This window comes from Tamandua tetradactyla, chromosome 2 (genome assembly GCF_023851605.1).
Source record: "Tamandua tetradactyla isolate mTamTet1 chromosome 2, mTamTet1.pri, whole genome shotgun sequence".
Lineage (NCBI taxonomy): Eukaryota > Metazoa > Chordata > Mammalia > Pilosa > Myrmecophagidae > Tamandua > Tamandua tetradactyla.
This window is the reverse complement of record NC_135328.1, coordinates 222,359,812-222,387,347: the sequence shown is the minus strand read 5'-3', so window position 1 is coordinate 222,387,347 and position 27,536 is coordinate 222,359,812. Positions and strand designations below refer to the sequence as shown.

The 27,536-nt window shown below is 54.4% G+C and overlaps 1 protein-coding gene and 1 long non-coding RNA gene across 2 annotated transcripts in view; one reads left to right on the top strand and one right to left on the bottom strand.

The window, feature by feature from the left end:
• The window catches only part of TTC34 (tetratricopeptide repeat domain 34), a 33,341-nt gene extending 6,025 nt beyond the window's left edge, over positions 1–27,316 (bottom strand). The window contains exons 1-8 of the mRNA XM_077130954.1: positions 26,708–27,316; positions 26,139–26,319; positions 25,246–26,070; positions 16,418–17,264; positions 14,979–15,204; positions 13,570–13,759; positions 11,128–11,294; positions 487–754 (exon numbers count right to left, since the gene is read on the bottom strand). Of these exons, the coding sequence (XP_076987069.1) occupies positions 487–754; positions 11,128–11,294; positions 13,570–13,759; positions 14,979–15,204; positions 16,418–17,264; positions 25,246–26,070; positions 26,139–26,319; positions 26,708–27,316 (3,313 nt within the window). The remainder of the gene's footprint in view (positions 1–486; positions 755–11,127; positions 11,295–13,569; positions 13,760–14,978; positions 15,205–16,417; positions 17,265–25,245; positions 26,071–26,138; positions 26,320–26,707) is intronic.
• LOC143675022 (uncharacterized) lies at positions 2,685–4,877 on the top strand. Its single transcript, XR_013171333.1, has 3 exons — positions 2,685–2,787; positions 3,050–3,226; positions 3,985–4,877. It is a non-coding gene; the product is annotated as an uncharacterized LOC143675022 (long non-coding RNA).
• Positions 27,317–27,536: the final 220 nt, after the last annotated feature.

The following is a 27,536-nucleotide window of genomic DNA, read 5'->3' as shown; positions in this document are numbered from 1 at the left end:
GCATCATGGTATAGAAGCCAACAGGTTACAGCCCCTGGAGATCCCTGGAGCCCCTGCTGGGGCCACCTCTGGGTGCTGGGGGTCTTGGGTCATCAGGTCATCAGGGAATGAACACTCCTCAGGTGTGTCTCAGGTGTGCAGGGCAGATTTAGTTCTCGGCACCTGTGAACCTATGGCGGTTCCACCTGAAGAGGTCCTAGCCTCCTACAGATGCCTAGTGCATCTCCGTTGAACAGATACATGAACCCAGGAGACCTGAGCTTGTGCGTCTTGTGTGAAACCCCAGATCACTTCTTTGTCTTTCCTCCCTGCCAGCCAAGAGCCACGCAAGGCCTCCAGGAAGCAGGGTCGAGGGTCATGGGACCTGGGATTGGACAGGACGCTGGAGGGTCCAGCGTCCTTTCTCCCAAATAACAGAAACGAATACAGAAGGTCAGAGGGACCTGGAGACAGGTCCGCACAGCTCCCTGGGGGGCCGGCACCTACCCACTGCCATGAGAATGTCTGCGAGGAGGATGTGCCACCTGGGCTGCTGGGCATCGATTCTGATGAGTGCTTCCCCTGCGGCAAGGAGGCCCTGGGTGTCCTCCTCGGTGACGGGGTTCCCGGTGCCCGGCTGGTTCAGGAGGGCCCGGCAGTGGGAGTAGAGGCCCTGGGTGACCGGGCCCTGGGCTTCCAGCTTCAGGGAGCGGATCTCGGAGACTGTGGTGCCCAGGTCCAGCTTCAGGGCAGAGATGACGTCGGCCACAGCCTCCTGCCAGGGGAGGGGCGGGGAGGTAGCAGACCCCTCCCTGGGGAGACGGCCAGGGCTGCGCGGGCTGGGCCCACTGTCCCACCTTTCTCAGATTCTGCACCTTGGGGCCCTGGGGGCCTGTGCTGCCCAGCTTTCCGCCTTCCTCCAATGATCTCCCCAACCCCCACGGTGGCAGCCCATCTGCCTTCCAACCTTTTCCTGGCCCACGCTAATGGAGGGTCTCTAATCACTGACCTCTATTCTAGAGCATCTCTGGGCACAGAACCCACTTCCTGAGGTCACTCCCCACATCCACGCATTGCATCTCACTGGTTTCAGCTCAACAGAAATCTGCCAAGAGTTCTCCCCAGTGTAGGGAACTGGGGACCACAGAAAGCACAGCTCCTGCCCTCCCAGCACCTGAGGTCCAGTCAAAGTGAAGTCAAGCATTAGAGTTCTGGACAGGGAGGAATCAGATGGGAAAGGCACAAGATTGCATCGATAGAAGAGCCACCATTGGACAGGCTGGCGCAGACCCAGGCAGGCCACCTGGGCCGGAGGGCCAGGCCCTGAGCGCGGTGTGTGGAGCGGAGAAGGGAGCGGAGATTTCCGGAGGCCCCGACTGCCAGGGGAGGCACATCAGGGCAGTGGGCGGCCTTCTTTACGAGAGCCTCAGCAGCCAAGAGAGTGGTTTGCATTTTACGTCGCTGACGGCACAGGGCCATTGGAGCATCTTCATTTCAAGTCTATCTGCTATTTTCTAATTGTCCTTTTATGGGTTTGAATTATCTCCTGAAAAGATATGTGAAACCAAACTCAGGATCACAGAATGTGAGCTTATTTGGAAATAAGGTTATTGCAGAGGAAATTAGTTAAGATGAGGTTTTGGAGCAGGGTGGACCCTCCATCCAACAGGAATGGTGCCCTTCTGAGAGAATACACAGACACACACACGGGCGAGCCCAGGTGACGAAGAGAGAGTGGAGGGACGCAGCCACATGCCAAGGATGGCCGGGAAAGGGCCTCCCCTAGAGCCTTCGGGGGAGCGTGGTCCTCCCCCAGAGCCTTCGGGGGAGCGTGGTCCTCCCCCAGAGCCTTCGGGGGAGCGTGGTCCTCCCCCAGAGCCTTCGGGGGAGCGTGGTCCTCCCCCAGAGCCTTCGGGGGAGCGTGGTCCTCCCCCAGAGCCTTTGGTCCTCCACTAGAACCTCCAGAATCAGTTGCAGTCTTCCCCACACTTGGTTTCTGAGTTCTGACCTCCAGGTTTGTCATCCAGTTTGTGCTACTCTATTATGGCACCCTGGGTAACTAATACACCCTGGTGGTTTGTGTATATTTGTGCATGTGCACGTGTGCATATGTGTGTAGGCTTGTGCATGCATGCACACGTGTCTTTGTTCCTCCTTTCCTGCCTACTTTTGGGTTAATTGAATATTTTTAGTATTTCATTCTGACTCGTCTATTGACCTTTTAGCTATGACCCTTTGTATTATTTTGGCATTTGCTTTAGAGGCTGCAGTACGTATCCTTACACACTCTATGTAGAGTTAGTATGGTTTAACTTCATAGAAAATGTAGGAACTATGCAACGGTAAATTTCATTTGCCTCCCCTACCACTTTTGTGCTGTTGGTGTCATATACTAAGCAATAAATCTCATAGTTCAATGGTATTTTTGCTTTAAATAGCTTTGTTCAAAGAAGTTAAGAAAAGAAATAAATATATTCTTTTGTATTTAAATGTGCTTTTCATTTCTTCCAGCAGAGAATTTCCATCTGGTGTCAATTTCTTCAACCTCATGAACTTCCTTTAGCATTTCTTGTAGTACAAGTCTGCTAGCTACGAATTCTCTCAATTTTTATTTATCTGAAAATATTTTACCCCCATTTTCTTCTCTTTTTTTTTTTTTTTGTATGCTGAATGGCAGGGGTCACATTTCATTCTTTTTCCATGTGAGTATCCCCGTATTGCAGAACCATTTGTTGAATTTTTGTTTGTCTGCTTGTTTGTTTGGGAATTACATGAGCTGGGAATCGACCCCAGTCTCCAGCATGGCAGGTGAGAACACTACCACTGAACTACCCTTGCACCTCCTCACCCTCATTTTATTTTCATCCTCATTTTTGAAGATTATTTTGACTGGATATAGAATTCTGGTTTATACTTTTTTTTTTTTTAGCACTTTAAAAATATCATTGTATTGTCTTCTGGCCTCCCTTGTTTCTGATAACAAGTTAGTCATTATTCATATTTTTTGACCTACTGTATGTAACGTTTTTCTCTGACTCTTTTTAAGATGTTCTTTATCTTTTGCTTTCAGCAATTTGACCAAGATGTGCCTAGCTGTGGGTCTCTGTGCTCATCATCTTAGGGTTTGCTGAGCTTCTTGGGAAATTTTCTGCTATGATTTCTTCAAGCCTGTCTACCTGCCTGCCCCTTTTCCTTTTCACTGGGGACTCTAATTACATATATCAGACACCTTGGAATTGCCCCACAGGTCAGTGAAGCTCTCTTCTTTTATCCAATCTTTGTTTCCCCCCTCTCCTTTTCAGATCAGATAATTTATATTAGTCTCTATCCTCATGTTTGCTAACCCTGCGTTCCACAGTTTCCAACCTGCTGTTAGAAGCACCCAATAAGTTTTTAATTGTAGATGCTTTAGACTTTCCATTTGGTACTTTTATGGTCCCCATTTCTCTGCTAGAATTCCCCATCTGACAAAAGTTTCCTTTAAACCTTTCACATTTTTGAATAGCTCCTTTAAAACCTTTGTCTGCTAAAACCAGTCATCTCAGGGTCTGCTTCCACTGAGTGCTCGTTTTCTTGATTATTGGTCACAGTTCCCTCGTTCTGTGCATGCCCAGCATTTAAAAAAATTTTGTCCTGGTTTTGTGGGTGATATGTTGAGTCAGGATGATGTGCCCTCTGATAAAGGGTGTTGAGTTTTGTCTAGTAGGTATCGAGTTATTAGGTCATATCAGTTGTACCAGATTTGGTTTTTTGTTTGTTTTTAAATAGGCCTTATTTTTTAGAAGGGCTTTGTGTTTTACAGTGAACTTGCCCAGAAAATACAGAGTGTCCATATTCTTCCCCCACAGTTTTTCCTGTTATTGACATCTTGCATTTGTGTGGCACAGTTGTTAGATGCAGCACTGTTAACTGGAGCCCGTGTGTAAACCAGAGTTCACTCTCTGTGTTGCATAGCTCTGTAGGCTTTTTCTTTTTAATTAATTAATTTTTTTTTTGCATGTGCAGGCACCGGGAATTGAACCTGGGTCTCTGGCGTGGCAGGCGAGAACTCTGCCACTGAGCCACCGTGGCCCACCTGTTCTGTGGGTTTTGACAGTTGCCTCGTGGCATGGATCTACTGTGTGATGGTTACGTTCTGGTGTCCCCTTGGCCAAGTGATGATGCCCAATTGTCTGGTCAGGCAAGCACTGGCCTGAGTGCTGCTGCAAGGATGGTCCATGGCTGGTTGATTAAACCAAAGGCTGGCGTATTAAATAGTCAGTCAGTGGATGGCTGATGACATCTGTGATCAACTACGGCGTGTCTCCCACATGAGAGAATCCAATCAGCTGAAGGCTTTTAAGGAAGAAGAGAGACCCTTCCACTGCTTCTCCAGCCAGCAAGCCTCTCCTGTGGAGCTCATCCAGACCCCTCATCAGAGCTGCCAGCTTCACAGCCTGCCCTGCGGATTTTGGACTCTTCCATCCCCACGGTTGCAAGAGACACCTTTATAAACCTCATATTCACAGAGCTCTCCTGTTGGTCCTGTTTCTGTAGAGAACCCTGCTTAACACACACCTTCACACTGTCAGATAGGAGCGGGTCACTGCCGAGACCCCAGGTTCTCCCCCGTTCATCCTCCCCTTCCCCCCAGGTCTTGGCAGTCACTGATCTTTTCACTGTTCCTATGGTTTTGTTTTTCTAGAAAGCCTAATAGTGGACTCATACAGTAGCAGCCTTTGCAGATGGGCCTCTTCACTGAGCAGTTTGCATTTACATCTCCACCCTGCCTTTTCATAGCCTGATAGCTCTTTTCTTTCCATTGCTGAATTGTGGGGATGCACTTGTTTATCCATTCACCTACTGCAGGGCATCTTGGCTGCTTCCAATTTTATGAATAAAGATGCCATTAACACTCATGGGTAGATTTGGTGTGGACATACGTTTTTAGATCCTTTGGGTAAATGCCTACGAGTGAAGAGTAGATCATACAGTAACCCTCTGTTTAGCTTTCTAAGGAACTCCCAGACAGTCCAGCATGCCTGGACCATTTTGCCTTCCCACCCGTAGGGAATGAGATTCTTGCTGCCCCACATCCTTGCCAGTATTTGATGCTATTAATATTTTGGATTTTAGTCATTCTAATAGCTGGGTAGTGGTGTCTAATTTTTGTTTTAACTTGTAGTTCCTTAATGACATATGATATTGAGACTCTTTATTTGACATCTGTGTATGTTGTTTGGTGCATGCCTATTCAGGTATTCTTCCCATTTTTAAAATTGGGTTGTTTGCTTTCATATTGTTGAGCTTTAAGGGTTCTTTGTATATTTTAGATACAAGTCCTTTATTAGATATGTGTTTTGAAAATCTCTTCTCCTAGTCTGTGGCTTGTGTTTTCATTCTCTTAACTGTATCTTTTGCAGAATGGCAGTTTTTAATTTTAATTAAAAGTCCACCTTATCAAATTTTTTCTTTCATGGATCAGATCATGCTTTTGGTGTTGTATCAGAGAACTCACTGCAAAATGCAGTCACCTGGACTTCCTCCTATATTATCATCTAGAAATTGTACAGTTTTGCATTTTACATTTAGGTCTTTGACACCCCCCCCTCCTTTTTCTCAGGAGCATGGTCCAGGAATCGAACCCGGGTCTCCTGCATGGAAGGCGAGCATTCTACCACTGAGCCTCCCGTGCACTCTTGTGACCCCACTTTTGAGTACCTTTTGGTGAAGGTGTAAGGTCTGGTTCTAGATTCATTTTTCCCCATGTTAATGGCTAATTGAGGATCATTTATTGATAAGATTCTCTGCACTGATTGGCCTCTGCTCCTTTGTCAAGGGTCAGCTGACCCACGTTTGTCCGGATCTATTTCTGGTTCTCTGTTTGGCTCCATTGATCTGTTTTTCTCTTGTTTTGCCAGAACTACCTGTTTGGATCCTGAGGTTTATAGTACACCTTGAACATGGGGAGGCTTAGTTGTCCAACTTTCTTTTCTTCAGTGTTGTACTGGCCACTTGTGTTTCCTTATGAATTTTAGCATCTACTCGTTGATAGCTACAAAATAGTTTGCTGGGATTCGGATTGGGATTGTGTTGAATCCTGGGAAAGTTGGAAAGAATCGTCATCTTAATCACATGTTTATCCTACCCATCAATGTGGAATCTCTCTCCATCATTTTAACTTTTCTTCTTTCATAAGAGGTTTGTAGTTTTCATCATACAAATCTGGTACATACTTTGTTAGGTTTATACTTAAGTCTTTGATTAATTAATTTATTTTTGGTGCTAATGTAAATGGCATTGTACTTTTAATTTCAAATTGTGATTGCTCATTGCTGGCACATGGGAAATGATGAGTGGTCTGTTAACCTTGTGTGCTGGTTTGAAAGGATATATGCCCCCTAAGAAAGCCATGTTTTAATATAAATCTCATTACTTAAAGGTAGAATAATCCCTACTCAGTACTGTATATTTGAAACTGTAATGAGATCATCTCCCTAGTTGATGTGATTTAGTTAAGAACGGTTGTTAAACGGATTAGGGGATGACATGTCTCCACCCATTTGAGTGGGTCTTGATTGGTTTACTGGAGTCCTATAAAAGAGGAAATATTTTGGAGATTCAGAGAGACTCAGAGAGGGCAGAGAATGCTGCAACACTACAAAGCAGAGAGTCCACCAGCCAGCGACCTTTGGAGATGAAGAAGGGAAACGCCTCCCGGGGAGCTTCATGAAACCAGAAGCCAGGAGAGTAAGCTAGCAGATGACGCCGTGTCTGCCATGTGCCCTTCCAGCCGAGAGAGAAGCCCTGACTGCGTTTGCCATGTGCCTTTCCAGATGAGAGAGAAACCCTGAACTTCATCGGCCTTCTTGAACCAAGGTATCTTTTCCCAGGATGCCTTTGATTGGACATTTCTATAGACTTGCTTTAATTGGGACATTTTCTTGGCCTTAGATCTGTAAACTAGCAACTCATTAAATTTCCCCTTTTAAAAGCCATTCCGTTTCTGGTATATTGCATTCTGGCAGCTAGCAAACTAGAACAGATTTTGGTACCGGAGAGTGGGGTGCTGCTGCTGCAGTTTGCAAATACCAAACATGTTGGAACGGCTTTTTAATTGGATAAGGGGAAGATTCTGGAGGAGTTGTGAGAAGCTTGATAGAGAAGGCCTAGAATGCTTTGGAGAGACTGTTGGGAGAAATGTGGACTCTAAAGATACCTCTGATGAGGTCCTAGACAGAAATGAGGCACGTGTTATTGTAGACTGGAAGGAAAGTGAGCCTTGTTTTAAAATGGCAGATAATCTGGCAAAATTGACTCATGGCTTTGGCTGGAAGGCAGATTGTAAAAGCCATGAACTTGTATATTTAGCAGAAGAGATCTCCAAATTAAATGTTGAAAGTGCAGCCTGGTTTCTCCTCACAGCTTATAGTGAAATGCGAAAGGAAAGAGATAAGCTGAGAACTGAACTCTTGAGTAAAAAGAAACTAGAAATTGAGGTCCTGGAAAATTCTGGGCCTACAGAAAGGGAGACTCCAGAGTATAGTGCCCTGAGTGTGGATTTAACCAAATGTGGAACCAGCCAGCCATTTCAGAGAAAGTCAGGATCGGACATGGAGTTATCCAGGAAAGATTTGTGGAAACTCCTTATGTCTGATGGGCATGATCCAAGGCTACTGCATAGAAAGCCAACGAGAGTGCTGTGGGACCTGTATAAACAGAGCCGCTGCCAGTCTGGACTGAGGGGTTCAGAGAAGGGACACATTGGAGGAAAAATAACTTCAGAGGCAAAACCGTGGAGGCTGAGGTCTGAAGTCAAGAAGCCTCGGGCCAGGAGAGTGGACCCACCCAAGCCCGTGGAGAGGGTGAGTTTGCCCCAAAGGCAGAGAATGGGCCTTCCACCTCATTGCAGTGGGAGAGTCATGCCGCCTCAGGTCTTGGAGAGAGTGAAGCACGTTCCTTGGGGTTTGGGGAGAGCCTGGCTGCCACCACATGGAGGGGTTGAGCGTGTGCCCCGGAGATGGCAGAGAGCCTGGGTGCGGCCCCAATGCTTGGAGAGGGTGGAGCCGAGAGAAAGGTGGTCTCCCCAATATCCCCCAAGGTTACCTTCAGAGAGAGGCAGGCGTAGGCATTTGGAAAGGGTGGGACTGCCACTTTCTAAAGCCCTGAGGATAAATGAGTCTCAGACTTTGAAATCTAATGGACTTTGCCCTGCAGGTTTTCGAAACTGTATGGGTCCAGTGACCCCTGTGTTCCTTCCTCCCTATGGAAATGTGTACATGTATCCTATGAATGTTCCTCCTTTATATGTTGGCAGCAAATAATTTGTTATGAGTTTTCAAAGGTCCAGAGTAAATGGAGAGAATTTTGCCTTAGGACAGACCATGCCTGTAACTGACTTGATGAGATTTTATACTGTCTCCAATTTTGTACTTTGTTTGTATTGCTACTGAAAGGTTTAAGGATATCTGATATTGTTATGAAATTAATGTATTTTGTATATGGGAAAAACATGTCTTTTTTAGGGGCCAGAGGGTGGAATGTGCTGGTTTGAAAGGATATATGCCCCCTAAGAAAGCCATGTTTTAATATAAATCTCATTACTTAAAGGTAGAATAATCCCTACTCAGTACTGTATATTTGAAACTGTAATGAGATCATCTCCCTAGTTGATGTGATTTAGTTAAGAACGGTTGTTAAACGGATTAGGGGATGACATGTCTCCACCCATTTGAGTGGGTCTTGATTGGTTTACTGGAGTCCTATAAAAGAGGAAATATTTTGGAGATTCAGAGAGACTCAGAGAGGGCAGAGAATGCTGCAACACTACAAAGCAGAGAGTCCACCAGCCAGCGACCTTTGGAGATGAAGAAGGGAAACGCCTCCCGGGGAGCTTCATGAAACCAGAAGCCAGGAGAGTAAGCTAGCAGATGACGCCGTGTCTGCCATGTGCCCTTCCAGCCGAGAGAGAAGCCCTGACTGCGTTTGCCATGTGCCTTTCCAGATGAGAGAGAAACCCTGAACTTCATCGGCCTTCTTGAACCAAGGTATCTTTTCCCAGGATGCCTTTGATTGGACATTTCTATAGACTTGCTTTAATTGGGACATTTTCTTGGCCTTAGATCTGTAAACTAGCAACTCATTAAATTTCCCCTTTTAAAAGCCATTCCGTTTCTGGTATATTGCATTCTGGCAGCTAGCAAACTAGAACACCTTGGATCCTGGAACCCTGCCAGGGTAACGCATTAGTTTCAGGAAATTTTTCATTGATTCTTTGGGATTTTTTTTTTTACATAGACATTCATATCATTTGCAAGGACAGTTTCATTTCCTCCTTCCCAGCCTGTACACATTGTATTTCCTTTTCTTGTCTTATTGGGTTGGCTAGGACTGCCAGTACAGCATTGACTAGGAGCGGTGAGAGGGGCATCTCTGCCTTGTTCCCAGTCTCACCACTAATTATGACATTAGCCGCAGGTTCTTGATCAAATTGAGGAGGTTCCGCTATTCCTAGTTTGCTGAAAGTTTTTGTCATGAACGTGTTGGATTTTTTTTTGGGTGCATGGTCCAGGAGTCGGACCTGGTGTCCCACGTGAAAGGCGGTCACCCTAACCATGAACTCCCCATGCACCCCATGGGTCACCCTAACCATGAACTCCCCGTGCACCCCATGAATGTATTCAATTTTGTCAGATGTCTTTTCTGCATCTAGTGACATGATCAAATGACTTTTCTTCTTTAGCCCGCCGATGTGGTAGATTACATGAATTGATTCCTAAATGTTAAACCTAAGTAACCCCACGTGGCTGTGCTGTGGGATTACTTCTGTGCACGGCTGGGTTGCGCTGGCTGGTGCTCTGCTGATGGTTTCCCCATCTGTTTCCATGAGAGGTGATGGCAGGTGGTTTCCTCCCCTACCTGACTCACTGGTCCCCAAGGCTGCAAATGCTGGTCCGGAGAGGGAGGAACTGCAGAGAGCCGGGCTTCGCCCCCACACAGGCCAGGCTGGACGGAAGTCAGACCCCCACCTCGAGCTCCTGGGGGACCCCACAGACACACGAGCCAAGGATGGCGGGGCAGGGGCCTTCCTGCGGCACTCCTCTCTGAATGGGTCCTGGGTTTCTTTTTTTTTTTGCCTTTCCAGATTCCAGCCTAGGGGCAAGTAGAGAGGCCTGGCCAGGCCGGTCATGTCCGAGCTGTGGCTTTGTCCAGCAGAGCATCAGGGCAGACCGCTGGTCTCTGTCACTGGCCAGTGCCATGTCCCCTGCAGCTGCTAGCAGGAGGGCTTGCAGGGGTTGTCCAGGAGGCCTGCTCCGTGAGAGCCCTGCCCTGTCGCCGGGGCGGGCCCCCTGCCCCTGCCTCCTGATGAACCCAAATCCACAGGATGGCTTCCTGGGCCCTTGGTACCTCCAGAGGATGGCCTGAAGGTCATGGAGGTGACCTTCCAGGCCACTGGAAACGAGCCCCCACTGATGCAGATTCGGCCCTCCCTTCTGCTGGCTCTCCACTTGGCTTGGACCCTGGCTGCTTGGGTGGGGTGGGGGGTCTACATCTCAGCTGCCCCTTGCCCTAGCCTCATGCCAAGGTTGGAGGGGGCACATCCCGCACCAGGTTTCTTTTTATGGGGTGGGGCACCAAGGCACCGGGAGGGGAAGATGCCAACCTGAGTTTGCCTCCCTGGTCCGCGGCTGCCGTGCTGACCTTGCCTGCACCCGACCTGGGACCCCAGGGTCCGAGTGTAAGGTGGGCAGGGCAGCTGCAAGCGACAAGGCCCTTAAAGACCCGACAGGACAAAGGGCCCAATTAGCACGCCGTCCCCCACCTGCAGGGCGTGTTCTCTGCCTGCTGCCTGCGTCCTGTCCAGGCGACCCCAGTATGGCCAGGGTGACATTGCCTGGCCGTGGCCATAAGGACCTCCGTCTCCTCTGGGGCAAGGGCAGGGCCCCGAAATGGGGGGCGAGGGGGAATGATGGCTCAGGGAGCGCTCGGTGCAGGCAGGGTGTGGGAGGCGGGGTCTCTGATGGAACGTGGGGTCTCTGATGGAACCCGGCCCCTCTCCTCCGGGTCCCCCGGGCCCCCTGCTGTCCCCCCCCACCGCCCCCCACCTCCCAGCCCCCTCTCCTCCGGTTGCCCCAGCCCCCCCGACCCCCCCAGCCCTGGGACCGCTACCTTTGGCTGGCGCAGGGCCAGGAGCAGGAGGGCGCGCCCGCACAGCGCCCGCACGCTCCCCGGCTGGGCCCGCAGCGCCGCGTCCAGGTCGAGCAGGGCGACCTTCCTCCGGCCCAGGCCCCCGTAGCAGCGGGCGCGGGTGAGGAGGGCGTCGCCGGCCTGGTGCCCTGGGGGCGGGCAGCGTGTCAGGGCGCGGGCTCAGCCGCTTGAGGGGCCGCCGTGTGCCCGCCTCCCCTGCATCTACTGCGCCCTTCCCACCCCGTGCCAGCCTGGGAGGGGCGCGGGGCTGACCCAGCCCCAGTCCCACCTCGGGGAGCTCAGAACCCCGGGCTCCCGGGAGGAGACGGGCAGGGGTGATCCGGGGCACCAGCCACAGCACAGGGGTGCCTGAGCAGGAGGGGTGCAGCGGGGAGGGCTGCTGGGCGGTCAGCGAGGCACAGGGGACAGCGGGCTGCCTGGGCAGGGGATGGAGGGACATAGGTGGGAAGGTGGAGGGCCCCGTGGGCAGGGAGGGGCCCTCCCGGCAGAGGGGACCCCACAGCCCCTCCCCAGGCTCCCCAAGAGCCGTGTTCAAGTCCGAGCCCCTGGCAGAAATAGGGTCTTTGAAGACGGGATTAGTTAAGATGAGGCCGCACTGGGTGGGGTGGGCGCTGACACAGACACAGGGCTGGCCACACGTGGGTCATGCGGCCACCAGCCAGGGGACACCAAGAATGGCGGCTCCCACCAGAGCTGGGAGAGGCCAGCAGGCTGCCCCGACGGGCCCCTAGGTCGGAGGGGCTTCTGTCCCCTCCATCCCTATCCCAGGGGAGCTCGGGGTCCATAGAGCCCAGCGGGCAGATGCTCGGACCTCCCTGGAGGGTCAGCGGCCGCGGGGTTGCTGTCCTGGGAGGGGTCGGAGAGAATGGCCGGCAGGCGGAGCGTGGACCGTGGTCACCAGCAGGCCCTGCCTGCCCTCGCGCCGCACCAGGGGTCTGCGAGTCAGTGCGGAGGGTGCAGGGCTCCTGGGCCTCCCGGGAGGGCGCCGGGGCCCTGCGCAGTCAGCCACTTGTTGGCGTAACAGAACAGCGCATTTCATCCCAAATCTTCAGGGGTTCAGGGTAAGGGGGTGCCGGCAGCCTTCCCGGGAGGCGGGGGCAGGATGCAGGCTGGACGCTGAAGCCGGGACTTGTGGCCACACCCCTGCGCCTGCATGGCCAGCGCCGCCCCTGGAGGCCCCTGGACCTGGCACACCTGGGGGGACCTGCCTCCTGTGTCAGCGGCCTGGGGAGCAGCTCCCCAGAACCACCTGTGCCCCTGCAGGGTTCTGCCAGCGCCAAGCCCCCGCCTGGCCCCAGGGAGGGTGCGGCCCGCCTGGCCCCTGGCTACCTGCGTGGCCACGGGACATCTGGGCAGACGCTCTCAGACATGCTGACATGCTGCCCACCCGTGATGCCCCCACCCAGGCAGAGGCGAACTGCGGTGGGTCTGCAGCTGCAGGCGCTCCCCTTGTCACTCTCCCAGGCCCCCGAGGCTCCTTGGGCCAGGGTGGGGTGTGGGCAGCTGTGTGCCCCCTCGGTGGCTCTGTCCGGGCTGTGCCGCAGGAGCCCCCCAGCTAGACGTGTCCCCAGGACGAGGGGCCTTTCCTCCCTCTGGAAACGCGGCAGGAACTCCCCTTCTCCACGGCCTCGTCCCCTCCCTGCCCCTGGGTGGAGGCCGCTGCTCTTGGTCCCAGCCTCTGCCCTGGGAAGGAAATACCACTTCCCTGGGGAACCTGGAAGACCAGGGATCAGGGCTTCCCAAGGCGGGTTGCGGTGCTGGCCCTCCACACCTGGGACCCCAGCCCTGGAGGGGGTGGTCCTCACACGAGGAGGCCGGGGCTCAGGGCCAAACTACACTGAGCATCACGGGGGGCGGGCCGGGGCCTCTGGTGCTGTGGGATGCAGAGGGTCCTTGTCACAGCTGTGGAACCCGCCCAGAGAAGGCGAGTGGCCCTCCTTGGACACACAGTGTCTGGGGCCAAACTGGCCCAGGCCAGGGGACAGCTCCCTGGGGACAGAACCGACGATCCCGCATCCCCTGGTGTCCCATGCACCGTCACCGTAGTCTCCTGGGCCCCAACCGCCACACAAGGAGATGGGGCCCAGCAGGCGAGGGTGCACCTGTGCTCTCACTTCCACCCTTGCTTGAAGAGCAAAGTGAGGTACGGGTGGCGGGAGGGGCCGGCCTGGGGACCCCAGTACCATGCCGTTTCCCCTGGGGAGGCGCCCTTCTCCAGGCCTGGCTCTGAGCACTCAGGGCCGAGGGAGGGGCTGAGCTGGGAAAGGGCTGTCCCGTGGCCTGGCCACCCTGGGTGCAGCGCCCTCAGTGAGTGGCCCCGAGCGCCCCAGCCGTGACCCACGTGGGACCTTGGCCCCGGTGCTCCCTGCGTCCCCAAGTCCGGCATGGCTGCGCGGCTCCTACCTGCGGCAAAGATGGCCAAGGAGAGGTAGGCGATGGCCTCCCGGGCACGGGTCCCACTGTCGGTCCGCAGGATGGCCAGGGCGCGCGCGTGGCAGTGGCCGTGCAGCAGCTGCCGGTCCTCGTCACGGAAGACGTCCAGGGCGGGTGGCAGGCAGGCCGTGTCCCCAGCCCGTACCAGCCTCTCCACCAGCTGCGGGCGCAGGGCTGAGTGGCCACCGCCGTCCTCCTCCTGCCCTCCCTCCTCCGGCACCCCCAGCCCCCGGCCAGGCTCCCCTCTGCCCCCAGCCTGGCCCCCCGACCTCTTCCTGCCCTCCCCGCCCCCAGCCCCGCCCCCCTGTCCTCCTCCTGCCCCCCTTGCCCCCAGCCCAGCGACCCGCCCTCACTCTCCCAACGCCCCCGCCTCGCTCTTTCTCTGCGGCCCCACGAGCTTTCAGTGGACACAGCATGGAAGATTTGCCCGTCCACCGCCTCCTGGGCGGCTGTGGCCTTCGGGGGGCACTTTTCGTCCCCCCTAGAATGGGAGCTGGGGGGGCAGGGGCTGTGCGCCCCACTCAGAGCCTGGGCAGGTGGCGGGGCTGACGTGGGGGCTCCTGTCAGCGGAGGCGGGGGGCACCCCTGGACCTCGGCCTTCTCTTCCGCGAAACGGAGACCCGCTTCCCAGGCCTCCTGGGCAGTGGGCGCTGAGATCACAGGGCACAAGCCTGCAGCTCTTCCGGGGAGCCCAGCCAGCTGCAAGCCGAGGCCCGGTGCTGCCCCCTGCCGGCCGGCTCGCTGGACGCCAGTCCGGGCACAGGACAGGCAGGGTCGGGAAGCAGGACCTGAGCACGGGGAGAGGGCAGGTCCCCAGCCCCCGCCCCATGGCGTGAAACCACCTCCTGGAACATAACCTCAGATTGGGGCGCAAACGGACCTGGGGTCCCTCCTTAACACCCAGGTGAGTCCGGGCTTCTGCCTTCCCTGGGGCAGAGCCGTCTTGGAGGGAGGCTAGCAGCAGGCAGGGGTCCAAGGACTTGGGGACCCCTGTCTTGACCTCCCTGGCAGGCCAAGACCAACCGAGTTTACTTGGGAAACTTGGGATGAAGTTTGGCCGATAACTGGCTCTTGGCCCTTTCTCTTCTTAACCATCGCAAAGCAAACAAGGGCGCCTATTACGTGCAGGATCTCCTCCTGGCTAATTCTCAGAATACTAGTGCACAGATGAAGAGACCGAAGGTCAGAGAGGTGAGGGATCTACCCAAGGTGGCAAAGCCAGGGCTGGAACAAGGTCTGCCTGACCCCAAAGTCCAGCTGGGGGGCCCAGAACGAGGGGCTGCAGGAGCCTGGCCCTCTCCACAGAGCTGAGCCCCGTTTCCACCAGCCCTGGGCTCTGCCCTGCTGTCCCCACCCTCCCCCACAACCTGCCTCCCTACCTGGCTGGCGTCGTAGAAGAATCCCCTCCGCAGCTGCAGCAGGGCCAGCCGTGCCAGCACGGGGGCCGCCTGAGGCCTCTGGGAGAGGGCCACCAGCAGCACCTTGTGGGCGTCACCCTCGCGGCCCAGGCGGTATAGGGCGTCGGCCACCAGCAGGCGCGCGGCCTCGTCCTCCGTGTCCAACTCCGTGAGCAGCATGGCCAGGCGGTACACACCGTGGGCGTCCCTGCGGAGAGAGCAGCTGGGGCAGGGTCATTCCCTTTTCCAAGCCCCTTCCACCCGCCCAGGTGTTGGAACCACAGATTCACCTTGTCCCTTGGCAGCTCCTTCCACCGGCTGCAGAGTGGGGACTGGAGGGGCCCTTACGGCACGCCCCCCCACCCAGGGCCCCATGCTCCCTTCCCTCTGCCCTCCGCCCCTCGCTCGCTCCTCGTGCCACCCTTGAGGGAGGTATTTCACAGGTGGCAGAATCGAGGCTTCATAGCTGGTCAGCAGTGGCACAGACCCTTAACCTCCCTGCCTCAGTTTCCTTTTCTGCAAAAGGGGGATAGTAATGTTGACCCTGCCAGGCTCTGACTGGTGTGCTGCAGGCCGAGGGAGGGGACACACAGGGCCGGTTTGCAGTGTTAGGGTGCTTCAGTGGGACCACTAGTGAACCCCCATGAGCAAAGGAGCAGGCCCAGAGGGAACAAATTGAAACAGCCCTAAATTGCATAAATGAGTTAATGAGAGGAAGAGGAAGTGGGAGGGGCATCCGACACCCCCAGGCAAGGACGCTAGACTTTCCACTGACATTCCAGGCGCCTCCCGGGCAGCCAGAGGAGTGTCAATTAAAGCAGTCCCCAGCCCACTCCTCAGGTTGGCAAAGTGTACAAAGCGCGGCCTGCGGGGCGTGCGGGCAGCTCCTGCGGTCAGAGACCTTCCAGGCGGGCCGGCTCCCTGCCCCAGCTCTCCACCTGCAGGCAGGACCTTGTGGCAACGGGAAGTTATTGCGTCAGTGTTATAGCTAAGGGCCCATGTGGAAAAGTCCAAAAAGATAATGGCACATTTGCAGGGTGGGAAATTGTGCTGGCCTGGAAACAGGTTTAACAGCAGGGGTTTGTGATGTATTGAGTGAAAAAAGTAGGGTATAAACTGTGCAGTTCAAACTCATTTTTTCACATGTATTTTATACGTGCAACTAGAAACCATTGGAAGGAAACACTAATATGGGTTACTGGGGAAGTTTTTTTCTTTTCCATTTTTGTATGCTTCTAATTTCCTAATTTCATTATAGCCTGTGGGTCTCAACATGCCGCCACTGCTTTAGGGGAATCAGGGAGTGCTCTGTGCCTCAGTTTACTCATTTGTAAAATCGGGAGAAACACACCCCTGCCCTCCCTACTTCCCCGGAGACCAGGATGGAATTAGCAGCCCCCCCAGCACCGCCCAGTTTTTACCCTTCCTGAGACGCGGGGCCACCCGTCCCAGGCGCGCTCGTCCCGGGTCCTGGCGCGCTCCTGGAGTCGCGGACCGGCGTCCGCTGCAGCATCTTGCGGCCCTCCTCCCGCAGCACAGTCAGCAGCAGCCCCCGATGGTTCCAGGGCACCCACGCCTTGGCCATGAGCAGCGTCTCCTCGGGCCGCAGCCGACAGGCGGTGACATAGTCCAGCGCGCCCAGGAACGCGCTGCCCGCCAGCACCCGCAGCAGCCCGCGCCCGCACAGCGCCCGCACGCAGCCGCCCGGGTGCGGCGCGCCCTGCTCCACCACCGCCTGGAAGTCCTCCCGGGCGCGCCGCGCGTCGCCGGTATGCAGCGCGCAGAAGCCGCGCAGCGCCAGCAGGGGAGCCCGCTCGTCGGGGCGGCCGCCGGGGGGGTCTCCCGGGCGCGCAGGCCGCAGGAGGCGCTCGCACAGCACCCGGGCGTCCGCCGCGTCCCCGGTGAGCAGCAGGCACTCGGCCAGGCGGGCGCCCAGCGCCGGCCGCTCCCTGGGCGGCGCCACGCGCAGCAGGAAGCGGAGCGCGAGGGTCACCGGGACCAGCAGCTCGCGGCCCGCGTCCTCGCGGAGCTCCGCGCGGCTTCGCACGGCCTCCTGGAAGCGGGCAAAGCCCAGGTCCGCGGCCTCGTGCGCCTGGGCCCGGATGCGCGCCTGGTCCCGGGTGGAAAGCAGTGCCTCGAACTGCCGGCGCGCCCCGGAGGGGCTCTCCCTGAAGGCCTCCTGCAGGTCCCCAAGCACGTCCTGGGCCCGGCCGTCCAGGAAGAAGGCTGCAGCTGCGCGGGTGACCAGCAGGGCTGCCAAGCGCTCACCTGGGGAGAGAAACGGAGGTGTGGGTCCTGTTTGCGCAGGATTTTCTGGAATGCTACCCACCCACCCCAGGTGCGCCAGCACCTGGGACCCTTCAAAGCACTGTGACACCACCTTTGCCAGGGCAAGTGCCAGCCAGAGGTCACATGGCCCATTCGTGTCAGAACCCCACTACTGCTATCAAAAACTTAGTTTCCAGGCTGCTAACACACCTACTGTGCAGTGGGTCATGTTACTGGTGGAAGTTTATTGGCTCATGGTTTTGAGGCCAAAGAAGTCCAAAATTGAGGCGTCAGCAAGGTAATACTTTCTCCCCAAAGAATGTGGCATTCCTGCCAGCCATCTGTGGTCCTTGGCTTCTCTGGCACCTGGCGGTGTACCTGTGGCCTCTCCTTTCTCCTCTGGGTTCTGTGGACTGCTGGCTTCTCCCTGGCTTTCTCGTGGTCTGAATTTCAGTCTGCTTATAAGGGCTCTGGCAATCCGGATTAAAGTGCAGTCGGATTTGGTTGGGCCCCACCTAACCTGGAGTAGCAGCTTTGCTGGATGGAGCCAGGCTGGACACGCGGACACTTCTGGCAGCTTGGGGTCAACATCAGCCTTGCTTCACGCCAAAGAGGCCCACATCTTTGGACTAAGTTCCCTCTGCTGGGAATCGGCTCCCAGGTCAGAGCTGAAGCTCTGAGCGCCATCATTGCAGGAGCCATCTGTCCTGCCGCATCTTGGTGTCCTGCCTTTTTTGAGCTATGTGTGTCACAACACTTCCCTCTTTGAAACTGAGATCCCCCTGCCAGGCCTAGGAAAGAGGGGGTGTGCTGGTTTGAAAGTATTATGTACCCCAGAGAACTAATTAAAATGTTTTAATCCTGATTCCTTCTTGTGGAGGCAGCTGTTTTTTTAAATCTTGATTTAATAATTTAGGTTGGAATGGTTTGGTTAGATTATTTCCATGGACATGTGACACACCCAATTGTGGGTGTGACCTTTTGATTGGGTGGCGATGTGACCCCACCCATTCCAGATGGAACTTGATTAGTTTACTGGAGTCCGTTAAAAGAAGAAACATTTTGGAGAAACCTCAGAAATGACAAAGCCTAGAGAAGCGACAGCACCTAGACAGAAATGACAGAAGCCTTAGAGCCGACAGAACCCAGAGCTGACACAGACGTAGACATGTGGAGAACAGAGACATGGATGTCTGGAGATGCTTGGAGCCCAGCAAACGTCACCATGAGATGTTAGGCAAGCCAGAACCTGGAGGGATCCAAGGGAAGCCCAGAGATGAAAGCCAGCCCTGGAGAAGCAAAGTGAGGAGCCCCCGCAGGAACAGAGGCTGAAAGCACGGAGCCCAGGAGCAAGGGACCAGCAGATGCCAACCATGCGACTACCCAGGTGACAGAGGGGATCCTGACCCATTGGCCTTCCTTGAGTGAAGGTGACCTTTTGTTGGTGCCTTAATTTGGACACTTTCACTTCCTTAGAACTGTACATTTGTAACTTATTAAATGCCCCCCTTTAAATGCCATTCCAGTTCTGGTATATTGTATTCTGGCCGCCTGCATACTAATACAAGGGGTGATGCCTCCAGTGCCACTTAGGTGGGCGTGTATAGATGATTTGCTGATGTTCACTGTGCCTCAGTTTCCTTCCTGCATTATAAAGGGTTAATGGTCTGTGCTTTCCCATGGAGCTGAGGGGTCCGACAGACCAGTGTTCTGGTGCCAGGTGCAAGGCCTGCTGTCTGGTGTAACTCCGGCCTGGCAGCCGCAGTAGTGTCCTTTCCACCATCCTCATATTTTATGTCTGAGGAACGCAAATGAGCATATGCAAACAGGGGCTTTCGGATGGATAAAGAAAGCTAAGCCCTGTCCTAAAAGGTGCACAGAATGGAGGGAAGCGCGGAAATGCCAGTGCCGGGAGCAGCCTGAGGCCGCAGGAGGCGGCGCTGGGGTGAGGGATTATTCCAGGAAGTCCTGACCCCAGGTCTCTGGACCTTTACCTGGTGCTTTCTGCACTGAGTCCTTCAGAATTTTCAAGGAACTTTTATACTTATAATCTAATTTTAAAAGCAGCTTGACATTCAGACTGGACTTTGTAGAAGGCAAAACACCTTCCCACATGGATAAATATTACAACACAGCCCAGAATCGAGTGAAAAAAGCATCCTGCACCCTGAGATCAACCAACCGACCACAGGTGGCCCTTTCTAGTTCTGGTGGCCGAACTAAAGGACGCCTCGAGCCTGTCCTGTCGGTTCCTACTCCTGGGCAGAATTAAGTGTCTCCTTGACTTCTGTCGGAGTTCCCGGATCCTGGGGGATTGCAGTGGAAGTGAGTTCTTGGGACCTAGAGAAGTGATTCTTTACCCACATAGAAACGTGTTTTCTCTCCTTCTGAACGTGCAATTACACGCAGACTTACATTTCTCACAGGACACTGAGGCCCTGTTCATTTGTCTTCTGTGCTTCATACTGGATGGTTTCTACCGACCCGCCTTCCAGCTCACTGACTCTAGCTTGCTTTGAACTTCTCATTTCAGTTATTGCCCTTCACAGTTCTAGAATTCCCACTTGGATCTTTTTTATAATTTCCTTTATCTGCTGAGATTCTACAACTGGGCATTCATCAGGACTGTATTTTCCTTTAGTGCTTGTTCTAGTCTGCTAGCTGCCAGGAAGCAATATACCAGAAACAGGAAGGCTTTTACAAGGGGAATTTAATAAGTTGCTAGCTTACAGTTCTAAGGCTGAGAAAATGTCCCAATTAAATGAGTCTATAGAAATGTCCAATCTAAGGCATCCAGGGAAAGATACCTTGGTTCAAGAAGGCTGATGAAGTTCAGGGTTTCTCTCTCAAGTGAGAAGGCACACGGTGAACACAGTCACGGTTCCTCTCTCATCTGGAAGGGCACATGGTGAACACGGCGTCATCTGCTAGCTTCTTCTCCTGGCTTCTGTTTCATGAAGCTCCCCAGGAGGCGTTTTCCCTCTTCATCTCCAAAGGTCACTGGCTCCTGGGCTCTCTGATTCTCGTGGCTATGTCGTTCTTCTCTGCTCTCTCTGAATTTCCTGTTCTCCAAAATGTTTCCTCTTTTATAGGACTTCAGAAACTGATCAAGACCCACCCGAATGGGTGGAGACATGTCGTCCCCTAATCCAGTTTAACAACCACTCTCGATTACATCACGGCTCCAGGGAGATGGTCTGATTGCAGTTTCCAACATACAATGCTGAATAGGGATTAGAAGAAATGGCTGTGTTTACAAAATGGGATTAGGATTAACACATGGGTTTTCTAGGGGACCAGCACAGCGCTTTAACCAATTTATAGTTGTTCCTCTGAAGTCACGGTCTGCTAGGCCAGCATCAGGGTCATCTCGAGGTTTCTACGACTTCTTTTTCTCTTGATGAAATGTCTAAATGACCAAAATGTAGGTCACATTTTATGTTCCTCTTTCTTTGTATATCTAGAATGTCTAATGTATGTTAGATATTGTGAATTAGGCATTGTAGGGCCCTGGATTCAGTTATATTCCCCTGAAGAGGACTGGTTTTTGTTCTAGCAGGTGGTGAAGCTGCCTAGGCTCAAACTTCAACTTCTGTCTCTCCTGTGGCGGGCAGCATTCATTTGATAGTTTCCGACTTTCGTATCTTTAGAAGTTCAACTCTGCACAGAAGCCTTAATGACAGTCACAGTAAGAAATCTGCTTTTCGTTCTTGTAGCTTCCGGCTGCTGCGTTTTCAGCCACTGCTCTCTCCCATGTATGAATAGTTTGGTGGGCAGCCAAGGATTTACGTGGATTCAGTACACAGATTTTGGATTCTGTCCCCTCTGTGGCAACTTCCATTCCAAGATTTCCCCTTTAACTTTCCAGATACTTTTGCAGCCTTCCACTGTACCATGGCGTATGGGTTCGGGAGCTCCCTCCGGCAAATAGCTGCAGCGTCGCCTGAGGCAGTTCCCAACTTGCAAGGGCTGACTTCCCTCTAAGTTCTGCCTGCTTTTGGCCACTATCCAGTACCTTCAAGTAGCTGTTTTCTATATTTTGTCCTAACTTTATAATTAGAACAAAACAACTTTATAATTGTTACCTGTGGGACCTTTAGTCACGTTAATTGACTCCATCTTTACGGGAAGCCAGAATCTTCTATTGCTAGATGGAAAAATGTTGACATTTGGGGTGGGGGGTGGGGGACATAGAATGTTACCCCATTGTTTTAATTTTTATTTTTCTTATTACTAGTGAACTTCATTCATCAATCTTTTTCTTTTTTTGCCAGTCTGGTGAGTAGAAAACGGCATCTCATTGTTTTAATTTACATTTCCCTCATTACTAATGATATTAAGCATTTTTCACTTTAATTAGCCATCTGTGTTGTATCTTCTGGGAAATGTTTTTGCCAGCATTTCTAATTTTTTTTTTCCTTATTAATCTGTAGGAATTACTCAGCTGCTCTGGATACTAATCTTTTGCCCGTTGTATAGTTTGCAAATATTTTCTCTCTGTGGATCTTCCATTCATTTTCTGTAATTATAGGCAAAATGGAACGTTAAGATTTTAATTTAATGAAATGTATCAATTTTTATTTTATAGTTTCCATCTTTTATATCTTTAGATGTTCAACTCTACAAAGAAGTCTTAATGATAGTCACATATTCTTGTAAAAATTTCGTAATTTTCCCATTTACACCCTAGTCTTTAGTGCACCTGGAGTTGACTCTTTGGCACAGTCTGAGGGAGAAAGTCCTCTTCCTTCCCTAGAGCTCTGTAATGCTGGCTTCGTCACATATTAACTTCTGGATATATGTAGGTTTATTTCCAGCCTCTCTGATTTGTTCCCTTGGTCTATTCCTTAAGTCAATAACCTTCTGAATTGACTAGTATAGCTTTGTAATAACTGTAAAGCAAGGCGTCTTCTCACACCTTCTCTACTTTCTCCTCCTCTTCTTTCCTGTTTTTCTGTAGTGTCTTGTCTATTACTGGCCCTTTGCTCTTCAATTGTAATATCAAATCTTTCTAGCAACAGAAGTTTAATATTTCTCCGTTAATGATCATTTTTTTGTCTTTCAATAAAAATTTATAATTTTCTCCATAAAGTCATAAAAAGCTTTTAAATAACTCATTTTCTGTTGCTATGGTAAATGTTATATTTTAAAACCATAAAAATTTCTATTTGTTGCTGGCATCTATAAATGTAAATGATTTCTTTATATCCTGTTACATTTTCTTACTATTTCTAATACTTTTCTCTTGTTTCTTTTGGAGTTTTTACATAGATAATCACATTGTCTGAAAATACTGATACTTTCATTATTACCTTTTCAGTTTTACATGTTTTGCTTCATTTTCATATCTTATTGCATTGGCGAGAATCTCTAGTATAATGAAGAGTAAATGGTAAATGAGAAGGTAGGCATTCATCTCACTCTTTTCTTTTTCTTTTCCATTCCATTCTGGCTTGCTCTTCTCAGAGTACTCATAGGACACAGACAGCCAAATCCATAAAAATAAAGTAAAAAGAGTAAATGGGAGAGTAGGCAGCCATCTCATTCTTGATTTTAAATGGAAGGCTTCTAAATTCTCAACATTAAGTATGAGGTTTATACTGGGTTTAGATAGACTATTTTCCTTTTATTCCTTTAAATACTATAAAATACTTTTTCTGAATCTATTGTGATGATAATATATTCACCTTTATTCTATCAGTGAACGTAGTGAGTCATGTTACTATGAAAACCTATAAATTATAAGTGCTATCTTATTTAATTCAGTTGTGGCTAAAACACGTGATAAAAACCGATTCTTCAACCCAGGAGCAGTCGTATCAGTTAACGATTGCTGTGTAACAAACTGGCAGAAAACATGGTGGCTTGAAACAATAACCATGTGTTTCTCCATGAGTATTCAAATTGGGTTAAGTTCAGTTGGGAAGCTCTTCTGTTGGTCTCACTTGGGTGAGACTCACGTGGCTGCAGCCACCTGGTGGCTCAGCTGGGCTGGAGGGGCTCAGGGGCCTCATTTACGTGTCCAGGGCCATCGGCTGGGCCTCTGTCTCCACGTTGCCTCTCTGAGCAGCTCTCCACCTCACACCCCGTCCCAGGGCTGCCGTGTGGACCAAATCAAAACATGTGGAACCATCAAGACGATTCCTGCCCCAGTAACACCCCATAAATGCCAGCTCATGTCATCGTGAGAGCCTCCCCCCCTCCTCTGCCTTTGTCTTCTGGAGTGCTTCGACTTAGGGGCCCTGAGCTCTTCTGCTGTTGTATGGCGTCTCCTAACAGTGGACACGACTGTCCCTCCTTTCATGGGGTATTCCTTACTGTCCTTCAGAACGGCTTTGTGAGCTTCTGCTCTGCCCTCTCTGGGCTCTCCCCTCGGGGGCATCTCGACTCTGGCTTTAAATACGTCTCCGCGCTGATGGTTCTGAGACCCATTTCTCCAATCAGGGGTCCTTCTCATCCCAAGGCTTGTGTGTCCAGCTGCCTGATGTCCGCTTAAACGGCTCAGGTGACACTCCCTGAGTCCTCATCGTGGGCGGACACCGTGTGACAGGTTGCTATGCATTTCACTGAGACCTGGAGTCTGGCCCCCAGGGTGCACTGTGGCCCATCACATGCCTCCCGAGACGGAGGGGCCAGTGGGGTGGCTGGGGAGGAGCAGCACCCCAAACTGGACACATCTAACGCTCCTGACACCTCTTGCTGTGAGGTACCCTGCGTGCCCCCAAAAGATGTGTTCAGGTCTGAAGTCCCGCCCCCATGGCTGTGGCCTTATTTGGAAATAGGGTCTGTGAAGATTCGGTGGGTTAAGATGAGGCCACACTGGAGTAGGGGGTCCCCAAACCGGTGTGACCAGTGTCCTTCAGTAAGGGGACAACTGGACAACACAGACAGATAGAGGGAGGCAAAGATTGGCCACAAGCCAAGTAATGTCAGGAGCCCCCAGAAACCGGAAGAGGCAGGAAGTGTCCCCCCCCGAGACTCGGGAGGGGCACAGCCCTACCAGCACTGGACACGGGCTCTGGCCTCCAGATCAGTGAGAGAAGAACTGTCTGTTATTTTAAGCCCCCCAGTTTGTGGTGCTTTGTTATGGTGGCTCCTTGCCCCCCTACCTGCCCCCTCCCCTGGCCCTCCCCAGTCCAGTTGCTTGGCTCTTAACGTCATTCTTGGCCCCCCTCCTTCAGCCTCTCTCTCCACCTTTATCCCACCTGTAAGCCCACTGTTTCCACCTCGCTGACCCCTCAGACCCTGCCCAACCCCCCTCCCGCTCCCTCCCTCCCTCCCCCCACCCCTACCCTGGCTCTGTGTGTTCTGCACACAGCAGCCAGAGGATTCTTAAAAGATGCAGCTTGGGGCACCTCGCTCATGGTGGAAAGTCCTTCAATGAGTCCTTGCTTTGAGGCTGAGATCCCAAGTCTTTGAGAGGCCAGCAGGGCCTAGCCACGGCTGCCATCTCCAGCCTCTCCCCTCTCCCCATTCCCTCCAACAGGCACCCGGCTGCAGTCAGTGGGAGGACAAGCTCCCCTTCTCTATGGAGTAGAATCCTTCAGCTGCAGCTCAAATGACACCTCCTCCGAGCAGCCTGCCCTGATCACCAGCTCTAGAGCAATACCTTGCATATTCCATGCTTTCAAAGCACTCAGCCAGGTTTTGTTTTGTTTGCTTGTTTTCTTGGGCACTCTGTAAGGGCAGGAGGCCTATCTGTCTCGTCACTGCACTGTCCCCAGCCCCAGGACAAGCCTCTTCCCCCAAGGCCAGTGCGCATTGCGTCACCCCTCCCTGCACAGGACCCCTCAGGAAAGCTGGAAGCACCCATTGAACCAGGCCCAACAGGTGTCCTGCAGACTCAGGGCCACGTGCCACCCCCATGCCCACCCTTGGGCGGGCACGTGTCACCAGTCAATCCAGGACGTCACCGTGCTGGCAAGGAGAGCTGGAGCCACCTGGGCGCAGCCCCAGAGGAGGGCAAGAACCGGGACCCTACCTTGGGGTCTGCTGCCCGCAGAGGTGGGCTCCAGCGCCCGGCTACTTGCTGCCAGGCAGTCCCCATACCGGCAGTGGCGGAGCAGAGCAGCGGGCGACAGAGGCTGGCTCCGGCTGCCCCCGGGGTCCAGGGCGGCCAGGAGCCCCTGGCAGCTGGTGTCGTGCCGGCTGGTGCTGCCTCCTGCCTCCTGGCGCTCTGCGAGGTGGTCCTGGAGGGCGCTGACTAGCCAGGGGAGGTAGGGCTGCTGGTGGGCGCGGACAAAGGCCACTGTCCGGTCGGGGCTGCTGGCGAAGGCCTGGAGGTAGGTGGCCACACCCTGGCTGGCTCGCGGCCCGGACAGCAGCCAGGCCAGGGCGCGCGTGAGCTGCAGCTCCAGGGCCTGCTGGGACGGGGCGGCCAGCAGAGCGTCGCAACGGCGGACCACCTCCCTGTGGCAGCCCTGGGCCAGCAGTCCGGCCAGCGAGTGGAGGGCCGCGGCGGGGTGGTCTGGGCAGAGGGCAGCCAGGAAGGCGGAGGCCAGCGTCCCCGTCAGGGACACCACGGCCATACCGTCCCAGTGGATGGCCGGGATCTGGCTGACGCCGCGGCACCAGGCCTCCAGGGTGGCCACCACGGGTGCGCCCCGAGCCTCGGCCAGGGCTGCCCGGACGCTCCGCACAGCCGAGGCGGCGTGGCAGCTGAAGGCGGCCAGGTAGAAGGCGGTGGCCAGCGGGTGCGCCCCCAGGGCCAGGTGCCGGTCCCCCTCCAGGCAGAGGCTGGCCACAAGCTCCTGGGCGGATGTCACGCCGGTGTCCGGCTTGCCCCCTCCTGGGGTCCTCATGGCACCTGGGGCAGGAGGGGGCGTGGTTAGCATGGGGGGGGGGCGGCCAGGTCGGCAGTTTTGTAACCCCCACCCCGCGCCCCACTGCAGCGCCAGGGCCGGCTCAGAGTCCCCTGAATGAAAACGGGGTGAATTCCCTCGTTCTGGGCCTTGTGGGGCTCCCCCAGCAGGCGGCCTGCCTGGGGTGGGGTCCTCTGGCGCCCCGGGGTCCTCGCCTTAGATTGGGGGTACACAGCTGCCTGGTTTAGCTCTGGCTGCGGTGTGGACACCCCATCACCCCCAGCCCTGCCTGAGCTCCCAGGGGAGGGGGCAGGGCGAGGGGTGGGGCACTGAGCGGAACCACGCAGGCCTCCCCCAGCTCCCCGGCCCCACCTGCCCCTTCCCGCAAGCACGCCTCAGGGAGGCTGGGGGCGTCCCAACGCCCACCGGCCCGCCCCGGGCAGCCCTCTCAGTAAGGGCCGCGCCCACCCCAGGGCCCCCCGCCCACCTGCTCACACCTGGGCACACCTGCCCTGCTCCTGCGCCGGGTCGGAGCTGCCCCGGCCGAGGCGGGCGTTCCCAGGACAGGTCCGCCGTCTCCCAGTGTCCCCTGCCCTTCCCGCAGCAGCTTTGCCCACCCTACGTGCCCCGCAGTCCCCGCACCGCGGACACACTCGCCGGCGCGGCCGGAGGGGCGGCGCCGGGGCGGGTCGCGGCGCCGTTTCCTGGGAGAGCGTCAACACCCGCCGCCGCGCTCGGGGGCGACTCCGGTGGCGGGAGCGCCTTGGCCTGGTTACCCTCCTCCCTTCTCGCCCCGGAATCGCGGGAAGGCTTGAGGGTGGGGGCACCCCTGCAGAGAGGCTCGGGTGTGCCGCGGGGGCTGGGGGCCTGGGGGCCTCCTCCTCCTCGCTGCCCTCCCCAGCTCTGCCCTGGCCTGAAGCCCCCTCCCCTTTCTCCTGGCTGCTCCCCCAGGAAACCCGCAGGTCCCCCTCCACCTGTGCCCTGGGGCCCTTTCCACCTGGCTTTGCTCCCCTCCCACCCCACAGGGCTCTCCCATTGGGGCGGTGGGCCGGGACCCTTTGACACACTCCCACCCTGTTTCCGCGGCCTTCTCAGGGGCCCTGATGCAGAGGCAAGGGGTGCAGTGGGCAGTGCTGATTTGGGGACCGCCCCCAGAGCAGGGGGTGGCGAGGCAGTTGCGCCGGCGGGGGCACTCAGGGGTGCTGACTCCTGCAGGCCGTGGCTGGGGGATGGGTAGTGGGCGGTGGCCATGGCTCTGGGGAGGGGGCCAGCTCTGGGCAAAGCCAGGTCCGCTCAGTTCGTCCGTGGGGCTCAAGGGGCTGAGCGGGGGGAGTGGGTGCTGCACGTCCTCAGCCTGCCTCCTGGGACAGGGCCGCCAGCTTGCGGCCCTGGAGCTCGTGGCGGCAGCTGAGCCTGGGCAGGGCCAGTGTGGTCAGCAGGCCCAGTGTCCTTGTCTGGCCTCTGTCCCTGT